At 53.1% G+C, this 10,835-nt stretch overlaps 1 protein-coding gene across 6 annotated transcripts in view; it reads left to right on the top strand.

Moving 5' to 3' along the window:
* The window catches only part of BRCA2 (BRCA2 DNA repair associated), a 49,841-nt gene extending 39,083 nt beyond the window's left edge, over positions 1-10,758 (top strand). For 4 of the 6 annotated variants that reach the window (XM_036228431.1, XM_036228432.1, XM_036228430.1 and 1 more), the window contains 5 exons: positions 38-176; positions 7,088-7,332; positions 8,807-8,953; positions 9,425-9,466; positions 9,832-10,758. In XM_036228431.1, coding sequence (XP_036084324.1) covers positions 38-176; positions 7,088-7,332; positions 8,807-8,953; positions 9,425-9,466; positions 9,832-10,323 — 1,065 coding nt within the window. In that variant the 3' untranslated portion in view covers positions 10,324-10,758. Of the gene's footprint in view, positions 1-37; positions 177-401; positions 1,110-7,087; positions 7,333-8,806; positions 8,954-9,424; positions 9,467-9,831 lie in introns of those variants that run through there. The other 2 variants (XM_036228436.1, XM_036228433.1) reach the window with 2 other exon arrangements.
* Positions 10,759-10,835: the final 77 nt, after the last annotated feature.

Below are 10,835 nucleotides of genomic sequence, written 5' to 3' on the forward strand. Positions count from 1 at the left end.
CAATAGGATCAACATATGCTGATTTTTTTTCTTGTAGGCTTCAGATGGAATCCTGGTCCAAGTTTACCAGCCAAGGCGGCCCCTTCCCTTTACTCAGCTCTCAAATCCAGACTTCCAGCCACCGTGTGCTGAGGTGGACCTGATAGGATTTGTTATTTCCATTGTGAGAAAAATAGGTAATGTACAGAATATTTAATTGTATCTTTTTATTGATGCTGCTGAAAAACATCATCTTCCCTATGATTAATTGGAGCTACAAATCGGCAAATTTGGCAGTGCTTTGAAAGTAGGCCTGCTTTAACCTCAGTTTCTTGATGAAAAGGAATTCTGCAGTGCTACGGGAAGGAACGTGCGTCCCGCTCTGTGCTACTTAACTCTAAAGCTGTGGTAGGAGATGCTCTGCAGCACTGTAGTGACGACTAGACGGGTAGTTCCCGTCTCCCTCATGGTCCGCTGAGGAGTCAGGCTCCACCTCCAGCCTCGGGGTCTTGTCTGCTTTTTTCCCTTTGCAGTAGCCCTCATTGCCCCCGGTCACATCTCCAAATGTGCTAACCCTGTTCTTTTTTTATATGGCTACTCCCATGTTTTTGCGCTTAGTGTTGGTTTGCATTCTTTTATTTTAACTGTCGATGTGTTCGTATTTAAGGTGTGTTTCTGGGAGATGGCATGGCTGGGTCTTGCTTCCTTCGCGCATCTGACCGTCTCTGTCTTTTAACCGGTTTACTCTGATCACCTTTAGCGTGATTCCTGACAAGGCTGGATTAAAATGCACCGTCTTGCTGACCGTTTTCTGTTTGTCACACCTGTTCCTCCCGCGGGAGGACAGTTCTCGTGATGTTTCTACCTGTTTGGCAGCGCCCGTTGTCCTCTCCGTCTCAGGAATGTCTGTGGAGCAGGGAGGCCCAGAAGCACCGAGGGCAGGTTTGTCTCCCAACCAGGAAATCCGATCTCTTCTTCTTTGAGTTTTTGTTTCTGTATTGGTTTTTTAGGTTTCACATGCGTGATCATCTGGTGTTTCACTTTCTCTTTCTGACTCATTTCACATAGCACAGTGCCATCGAGGTCCACCCACGTCGTTGCAGAAGGCAGGATTTCCTCCTCCTTTATGGGTGAGCGGTGTTCCTGTGTTTGTGCCACACCTTCATCCATTCGTCTGTCGATGGGCACTTAGGCTGTGGACGTGGCGGTGCGGGTCTCTCTCCAAGACAGTAGTTCCATTTCCTTCGGTTACACACCCAGCAGTGGAGAGACTGGATCATATAGTAGCTGTTTTTAATTTTTTGAGGAATAATTTTGAATAACAGTGAAACTCCATTTCTCTCTAGTCCCTTCACTCTGTCCTGCCCAAGAAAAGACTTATCTCATTGGTGACCGTGGGGAATAGGTCATCCATGTTTGTCTCGGGCTCCCTTGGGCTCCCCCTGGAGCCTGTGAGCCCCACGTGCCCGTCCCTTCCCCCTCCTGTTCTGCCCCCCGCCAGCTAGCAAAGCGGCCCGCCGGAGTGGCGCCCTGCACCGCGGAGACGGGGGATGCTTGCGATGCTGAGTCTTCGATTGAGCCACTGTCCGGAGTCTCCTTTTCTCCTGTGGTTCACAGTTATCATTCCTCAAAACCCCAAGAGTAGGGGAGGGAGAAGAATTTAACGCAATGAGGTTAAATAAACTCAGAGGGGAAGGGGACAGTCATGGAAACCTGGGCCGGAAGCAGAGGCCACCCGCCGCGTCTGTGGGGTGAGGCTGGCGCGTTCGGACCACTCCCAGCATCCCAGCCGCAGTCGTCTGTGTTCCTGCTTAATTCCTTAGACATGACGTTGCACATTCTGTCTACAAAGCCACTCTCTCGTCTCCCTAAGAATTGTGAAGTGTCACGAACCAGCTGAGGTCCCGGTCGAAGGGCAAAGCCTTCCATCGATCATTTTGTGCCAGGCACCCCAGTGGCCTCTCCTTGCAGTCTGTCGCCCCGTCCCCCTTCAGCTGCACTGACACCCCCCCAGCCCCCCTGCTGTTCTGAGCCTGCCCGGCTCCCTCCCTTCACAGCCTTCACACGCGCCGCCCGCCTCACAAGCCCTCGTCCCCACGCAGCCGCATGGCCGGCTCCCGCGGCTCCTTCACGTCTCTCTGGTCGGATGCAGCCGCACAGTGACCACCACTGAGAGCAGGGCGTCCTCAGCTCCCCGCCTGGCTGTAGAGTCCCCGTCGCAGTCAGCAGCGCCTGACCACGCGAACGGCGCTGTTTCTGTCCCCCTCCAGCCTGGGAGCCCGGGAGGGGCGGGGACTCGCTTGCCGCTGTGTCCTCAGGGTCTAGAACAGGGCCCGGTACAGCGCAGGCCACAAAGAATGGGCGGGTTCCTTGCTACCAGCTTTCCTGTTGTGGTTTCTGCCTTCCCTGGTTCTCTGACTGGGGTTTATCGTCAGTCAGTTTTTGGGAAGGCCTCGTGGGCGCCATATCCCACGGGTCCCTCACACTTGGCCGTGCGGGCCTGTTTCCTCGCTCTGAGACCGTAGGCGTGACGCTACGCTTTCTTTCCTTCCCTCAGAACTTGGTAGAAATTGCTCTTTTGGCATCGAACAGTCTGGGACTGACCTGCTTTTTCCCCTGTTTAAGCGATGTTCTTTTCGTGTCTGCATGGCTGAGAATACCCCGCCGTGCAGCCCGGAGCGGCAGTGCGCTGCGTCTGGGTGTGAGCGCCGCGGGCGCCTCTCCCCGGGGCAAGGCGCCCGCCGGATCCGCGGGCTCGGTGCTTCCTCGTTGGGGGGAGCTGTAATTTCTCTGACTGCCCCATTTATGCGGCTTCCTACTTCAAGGATGTGTTGAAGGGTGTAATTAGTCTGATGTCGGATTATTTTTTTCTCTTCTCCGCTTGCTTCTGTGTATCTTTTTCATCTTCATTCATCATTGCCATGCCCGGCCTTCATGTCAGCCGTTTTATTTTCCGCGATGTGTTCCATTTCTCGCTATTTCTGGTGCGTGTATCTGCCCCGCCGTGATCACATACTGGGGTCCTCAGTTCATCTCTTTGCTCCTGCAGCTCCATCATCTCACAGGGCCATTCATCATCCCACAGTCGAGCCTTTACGTCAGTGCACCTTCTTCTGACGTGTAGTAGCTGACTCTGTCTTGAAGACTTTGGAAATTCTTCTGTTCACTTGTACTTTTGTTTCCTCATGGGCTGTGCTCCTCTCTCCTTCATTTTCACAGGTTTTGTGGGGCTGTGTTTCGGCGCTTTGTGGATTTGTGACTGTGGCGTGTGAACACCCTGCGTCGTTTCCGTAGCGTCGCGTTCATCTCGGCCACACCTGGGCGCCTCTTTTCCACACCTCCTGTTGTCACGGGCGGCGGTAACTTGCGTCCCTTTGCTCAGTATTTACTGAATGGCTGTTCTGTGCCAGGCACCGTTGGGAGTGCTAGATGTGCAATAGTGAACAAAACAGGCAGAATGTGGAGTTTACGCTGGGCGGGGCAGAGATCACAAACAACATACGCAAGTAGCATCTGCACTTTTGTTTGAAAGTGCTAACAAAAAACAAGTGGGGAGTGGCAGGCAGTATGGGGCGGGGGGTGGGGGGTGAGGAAAGACCTCGCTGCAAAGTTGGCATCTGAGTCGGGCTTGAAGGGCTGGAGGGAGGGGGCATCTGGACCTCTGGGGAGGAGCACTCCAGGCCACAGGACGGAGGCGACTGAAGCCGTGGGACATCAGGCCTGCCCGCTCGGTGCCTTTGAACAGTACCCGAGGGAGCGAGAGAGTTTTACGCAGCAGCAGGCGGAGGCGCTGAGGACCAGGGCCTTGCACAGACTGTCACTCTCCCCGAGAGTGGCGGGAGGGGTGACACCTCTGACTGGGTCCTCAAGGGTTCATCAGGCTGCTGCTGAGAGCAGACAGTAGAGGCATGAGGGTACAAAGAGGGAAGCAGCTGGAGGCTCTTGCAAGGACGTAGGCAGGAGATGCTGGTGGTTCGGACCGGACGGCAGCCCTGCCGCAGTGGTCAGAAGTCGTTGGGTTCTGCTTGTATTTTGAAGGTAGGAGGAGGATATGGGGTGGAGACAGGCGTCAAGAAGTCAGTGCCAGGGGCGGGTCTAAGCACATGGAGACCGAGTTGCCATGTGCTAAGAGGGGAGACTTCGAGGAGACAGGTCAGAAGTCAAGGGTCAGGAGCTTGATTTGCCGCACAATTAAGTTTAGGTGCTTAATCCAAGTGGCTTCCCCTGGCAGCTGGCTACCGGAGACTGCCCAGGGGACAGTCTGGGCTGAAGTCAGCATCTGTCCAGTGTTTAAAGCTCTGTGACTGGCCAGGGACTCTGGTGGTGTGAGACTAGACAGAGAACGGCCTCGTGCACTCCCGCTCGGAGGCGGGGATGGAGAGCAGCCACCTCCAGAAACGGGAATGGGGGGCAGTGAGGGACCTGGGGACTCGAGACTGAGCTCCACAGAGGCGGGGGGGGGGAGGGCTGCAGGGCTAAGAGTGGGGGCAACCCACTGGCACACGGGGGCCTGCGGGGGACAGGTGGGCCGCTGAGAGAGGGGCAAGGCATGCCGAAGGAGGGGACAGTGAAGCCAGCGTTGCATGCTGTGCTGCAGCGGAGCGAAGGCGCGGTGGCCGAGCGCCTGGGGTCTGGGGGAGAAGGTGCGGCGGCCGAGCGCCTGGGGTCTGGGGGCCGCGCACGTCTCAGGTGGAGTGCTGGGGCGCCCCACCCAGGCCCATGTGGGATGAGGGGTCCAGGAACCCCGAGAGATGAAGCGAGCCCCCTCGATGGGTCCCCCCTTCCCGGGTCGGTTCCCTGGACACGCTGGGCTCTGGCTCACACGCAGGGTCCGAGCGGGGTCCGAGCGGGGCGCAGGGTGCGGGTCGTGGCCGCCGGGCACGGGAGTGCGTTCGCCCTCTGCTCGTCCTTGGATTCTCACGTGGCCTTGTGCAGCGGCGGTCTCTGTTTCTTCATCAGCCCTTTCCTCCCGTACACTGCACGGTGGGGCGGCGATTCTTCAGGTGCTGGGGACCCGGCCTCTCCCTGCTTACCTCGGCCCCTTCCCGTTTCACGCACTGGAGTTCACTTTTTATCTGGAACTTGTTTTAGACCTTGGCAAAAATAACTTACAAAAATAATCATCTCCAAATGTCCCCCGTCTCCCCCCCCCCCCCGCCCCATGGTAACGTCTCCCACGACCAACGTGCAGTTCAGAGCCCAGAAGTCAGCACTGGTGCAGGGGTCTTGCCTGCGCTGTGGCTCTCTTCAAACTTGACGTTTTTTACCATTTTCTCTCCTCCCCTCGAGGCCCCCAGTCTCATTTACTCATCTCTCTCCTTAGTCTTCTGTAGTCTCAGCTGGTTTCTCAGTCTGCCCTTGTTTTTCGTGACCTTGACACTCATAAATGGACTGATCGATTCTTTTGTAGCATTTCCCTTAGTTTGGGTTTGTCTGACGTTTTTTCACGATTGGAGTAAATTGTTCATTTATGGCACTATTACGGCGGAATTGATGCTTTTTCCGTCTCTGTACCTCATCACAAAGGATCAGTCAGTGGTGGTGATAATTCTTACTGCTGCAGAGGCATCCTTGATCCCTTGGCTCAGGTGGTGTCTCTGGGTTCCTCATCTGGAGCATGACTGTCATCCCTTCGTAGTCGATAAATACCCTGAAGATGCTTTAAACCTGTGCAGACCCTGCTTCGCCGCCGCCACCCTTCCATCCGGCATCCACCAGCTGATCTGTCTGCCAGTCATCTCCGCGGCACTTGCCCGATGCTGGTCTTCTCTTCCCGTCCCTGTCGTGGTCACCGGACTGCCACCGGAAGGAAGAGCTATCCCTTCCCCACGAGTATTCACTCCTTCGAGTCCCGTCAGTGTGACGTACGGACGTTCGTTTATTCTGCGGGTTCAAATCCAGGACCTTCGTTATTCTGCCGCTCCTGTGGCTTCAGTTTCGGCCGCTGGGAGCTGTTCAGGTTGACCCCCGTTCTTTGAGCCCTTCTTGCCCTCTGGCCTGACAGCCGTTCCCGGTCATCTGCGGTCCGGCCCGGTGCAGTCAGCTGCAGCGGGTCCTCACTCAGTGTTGTTGGTGGGTCTGCAACTTTAAGCCAAACAACATGTAATGAAACCAGCTTTCCGCCGGGCTAATTGATGCAAGCAAGGGTCAGGCCCCTGCAGCACCGCGTCAACCTCCGTAAACGACGCTGCACAGACAGCGATCCGGGACCTGCCGAGCTGCTCCGAGGGACCCGGGGCCCTTGTTTTGGAGAAAACGGTGTTTGGAGCCGAGCGCCCTCTGCGTGTGCTCGCGCTGTGGGGCGTCGCCGTTCACGCACCCTTTCAAGCAGACAGCGCTAGGAAGTACGCTCGTGCTCCAGCTGGGGTCCCCGTGGCCGGGCGGCTCTGTCTGGGGGGTGTGTGATGGCTGTGTGAGCGTCGTGGCGCTACAAGTCAGAGTGACCTGAAGACCCGGAGAAGCGCCGCCGCGCCCCGCCCGCGCCGCCCGCGTTCCCTGCGCGGACCCACCCTGCTGCTCCTGCTCTGCCTCCCGCGTGCCCCGCACGGGGCACTGAGCCTGCCACTCTGTCCTCTCCCCTCCTAGGAAGGGTGCACGTAGTCTTCCTCCCGCGCCGCCCTCTCCCCGGACCGTGTGTGGCAGCCCCCGGTAGCGGGTGTAGGCCGCTTGCGGCCGTCCTCGCCTGTGGACACGGCTTCGGTGCAGATCTCGCCCGCGCGCCTCTCCCGCTTGCCCGCGTGCGGTACTGCCCTGGAAGTGTCCTCACGGAACCGCGCCAGTGGGACTGCCGGGGGCGAAGGCAAGTGCGCATGCGCGTTGCTTTGCTGCGCGTCGCCACATCTTTCTCCAGAGCTGCACGATTTGTTCCCGCAGCACTGCAGGAAGATGCCCACTTCCCACGGCCCCCGGGCCGGCATGCCCTGTCGTGCTGGCCTTGGAATTTCAGCGCTGCAAGCAGCGGGCCATTTGGGGAATCCTAAGCCTTCTCTAAATTTACTGTGTTTGTTTTTACCATTAGCATACCAAAATATGAGGTCCCTTGCGTTTTTAAATTTATCTAACACACACAATGATGAAGCAGGTGTTTTGCTCGTTTTTTCCGTTTCAGGTCTTGCTCCTTTGGTCTATTTGTCAGACGAATGCCACAACTTCCTGGCAGTGAAGTTCTGGATTGATCTGAACGAAGACATCATTAAACCGCACGTGCTAATTGCTGCGAGCAACCTCCAGTGGCGGCCAGGCTCCGCATCGGGAATTCCTACTGTATTTGCGGGAGATTTTTCCGTATTTTCTGCCAGCCCAAAGGAAAGCCATTTTCAAGAGACTTTCCACAAAATGAGAAATGCTATTGAGGTAAAATTAGCTCTGAGCGTGACCACACATTTTGGCGTGTTCCTGTTTTGAGAATCAGGTGTCAAAGGAGTGGCTTTTACAGAAACTGGGTGCCAAGACAGGACATCAGGGGTGCTGTCCTGAGCTGACTGCTCGCGAACCTGAGGCGGTGGGGGCCGGCAGCTACCAGGGGGGAAGGAGTGGCTGAGGGGGAAGGCGAGGAGGGTGTCGGAGCCACGGACCATGCGGCAGACTGAGAACCGGAGCCACGTGGCGTGAGTTCTGTGGTCCTCAGTGACTGGCATGTCGTTAGTTAAGAACATGCCGACGCCAGGTTGCCATTTTAAACTCCTTATCTCCTCTTTACACAATTTATATCTGTCTTTGACTTGAAATAATCCCAAATAGGAGAACTCGATTATCTGCAGTTGTGCTTCCGTCTACATATACATCACATAATAACGTCAGGTCACGTTTACTGAGTGCTGACTGTGTGCCGGGCCTTGTCCTCACACTGCCTGATGAGGAACTGGCTTTCTGTTTTACTCATAAGTCCCCCAAACCAGTAGAGCCGGACGCACACTTGGCCACGTGAGCCAGAGCCCAGAGCCGCCCCCATAAGAGTCTGGGTTTTACAGACTGCTAATGGGTAGACTTTACAAAAGATAAGCCTCATGGTTCTGTAGTTTAATATTTAGAGTGCTATTCAAAATTTATATAAATAAAAACATTTTAAAAGCATTAGAGTAGCTGTGTGAAGGAAGTCAGCGGTATTTACCTAAAGACGCAGGACACACCGCGCAGAGTAGCACCTGCTGTACCTGGGCCCCAAGTTCAGGGTGGAGCCAGGTGACCTTCGTCACCTGGCTGCCATGCAGAGAACCTCCTGTTTACATCCCAGGTTCTCTCTGAGACCATGCAAGGGCAGTTCAGGGACAGCTGTCATTTCATAGCATTTTAAAGTTTTACAAAATACTCTCATCAGTTCAGTTCAGCCAAATGAAGTTGCTGGTATTTGACCATTTGTGACTTCTGAAACTAGTTTCGCATGGTTTAACCTGCATGTTATTTCAGTTAATCTTGGAACAGACGGGAGGCCATCCTCTCACTTCACTCCTAGTCTCAGGAGCACTCTGTAGGTACCGGAGGCCTCGCCAGTGTCAGCAGTAAAGAGAGCTGGAACCTGAGCCCCAGCCTCCAGCGGCTTGTCCACTATCTGCATGACATCTCGCCACTTAAACCAGGTGGCTGGGAAGACCCCGTCCAGCTCCGTCCTCCCCGCTCCAACCAAACCACGACCTTCCCTGCGTCACTGATGATGGTTTTGCGTTTCTTCACTGGCATAATGTTTCGCACTTGCTGTTAAATTTTGGGTGTCTCATCCTTTTTTTTTTTCATCTGAATATTAGTTCTGGTTTTAAAGGTAACACTTTCTAAAAACATGAATATGTAGGATTGCATTTCACAAAACAGCTTTCCCACTTTATTTTCTTAGAATGTTGATGTATTTTGCAACGAAGCAGAAAACAAGCTTATGCAGACACTTCATGCAAACAACCCCCAGTGGTCCACCCCGACCAAACGCTGCGCTTCAGAGTCGCACGCTGTTCAGACGGCCCTCGGTCTAGGCAGTAGGCTTCTGGTGAGTTAACGTATATTTAAAGGATTTTATAAATATCGTGTATGAAGGCAGCAGCATACTCCAGTGTGCACTGAGGAGACGCGGTCCAGTGTAATTAAGCTTAGGGAGTGTGGTTTATCATTATATGGCTCCTGTACCTATAGGTTTTCTAGAAATTATATCTTATTTTTGAAGCCAGAATATAACACTCTTTTGGGGCTGAATTATACAAACAAGTGCTTTCAATTTTAGCATTTCAGGTACATGTGATGGAAAAGACTTTTTGCTAGGAGAACTATTTTATACAATTAGGGTTGTTTCTAAGCTCAGATTAACTCTTTAAATCGCAATGAATGCAAATCAAGCTAAAGCTTATAGTACCAGCCGATGACTAATTCTTAAGTAGCTAACACTTGCTAAGCATGTCTCTATTAACTGATTCCCTTCACAACAACCCTATGAGATAAAAACATTATTATTTCCGTTTTACAGATGAGAGAACCATGGCAGAGGGAGCTTAGGCCGTTGCCTCAAGTAAGCAGGCATTAGGACCCAGACAGTGTGTGTTCTTAAAGTGGTTATCTTTGTTTACCCCGTTAACAAGAAAAAGGACAATATTAAAGTATTACTTATGTCCCCTACCTCCTTTTCTGTCTCTTACTACGATTAGTCTTCATCCGCCTTTTCATGTCATTTTATATCCTCTTCTGCAAAGTTATTCCTTCTGGGGGAATAAGAATAATGACATGAATGTCTCATGAAATCACTTGACCTGTCAGCCATCAGTGGAGGGACACTGTGTGTGGTGTCTGTGTGTTTAAATACTTTTCTTGAAAAGCTAGTTTGGCTGTTTTATATATTAGCACATCATTATATATGCTACTTTTTTTTTTTATTAGACGTCTTCTCCCACCAATGAGATGAACTGTCAAAGTCCTTTAGCACTTTGTAAGGCAAAAGGGAAGTCTGTTCCCACACCTCCGTCAGCCCAAAAAGCTTCGAGGTCTTGTTGTAAAGAGGAGAAAGAGGTCGATGACCCCAAAACCTGCAAAAAGAGGAGAGCCCTGGACCTCTTGAGCAGACTGCCTTTACCTCCTCCTGTCAGTCCCATCTGCACATTTGTTTCTCCAGCTGCACAGAAGGCATTTCAGCCACCACGGAGCTGTGGCCCCAAATATGAAACACCTATGAAGAAAAAAGAATTGCGTTCTCCTCAGACAACTCTACGTAAAAAATGTAATGACAGTTCGCTTCTGGAAAGTGATGCGATAGCTGACGAAGAGCTCGCGTTGATTAACACGCAGGCCCTCTTGTCTGGTTCAGCGGTAGAAAATCAACTTGCACCTCCCAGTGAGCCCACCGGCACTCCACTAGGACTGCTCAAAAGGTGATCTGGGAGCCACCAGGCTCCCGCCCGACTGTGTCAGGACGGGAGTGGCCCCACAGCAGGGCCAGCGCCCCGGAGCCGGGGCCTCACGTGCGGGACGCAAGCGTGATCATGAACCTCCCCAGGGGCTGCAGAGGCAAGAGAAAGGCTGACAGACTGTGAGGGACTCTTCAGCTCTCCGTCTAACATGGTTTCAAACTGCTCGTCCGTATCTGCAGAACGAGAAGGGAAGTGGCCCCCAGCCTGCGTGCTCGTGTGTCACGGGAGTGCGCTCTGCCGCCTTCCCTGCTGTACGTCTCTCAAAACTGACTGAGAGTCCTTAACTAAGCAAGACAGAATCTCTCCTGAATCTGAATCTCTGACCGAAAAAAGATCTTTATGACTGGATTTGATCACTGCAAGTATTTTACAAATGAAATAAATGTAACTTTTTCTTTTAGATTGTGTCCTTAATTAAATGAAACTAGGATTCTAAGTAGTTATGCTGACTTGCATAATTCCTTTTAATTTCGTTTC

The sequence above is a fragment of the Rousettus aegyptiacus genome, unplaced genomic scaffold, assembly GCF_014176215.1.
Source record: "Rousettus aegyptiacus isolate mRouAeg1 unplaced genomic scaffold, mRouAeg1.p scaffold_m13_p_11, whole genome shotgun sequence".
NCBI lineage: Eukaryota > Metazoa > Chordata > Mammalia > Chiroptera > Pteropodidae > Rousettus > Rousettus aegyptiacus.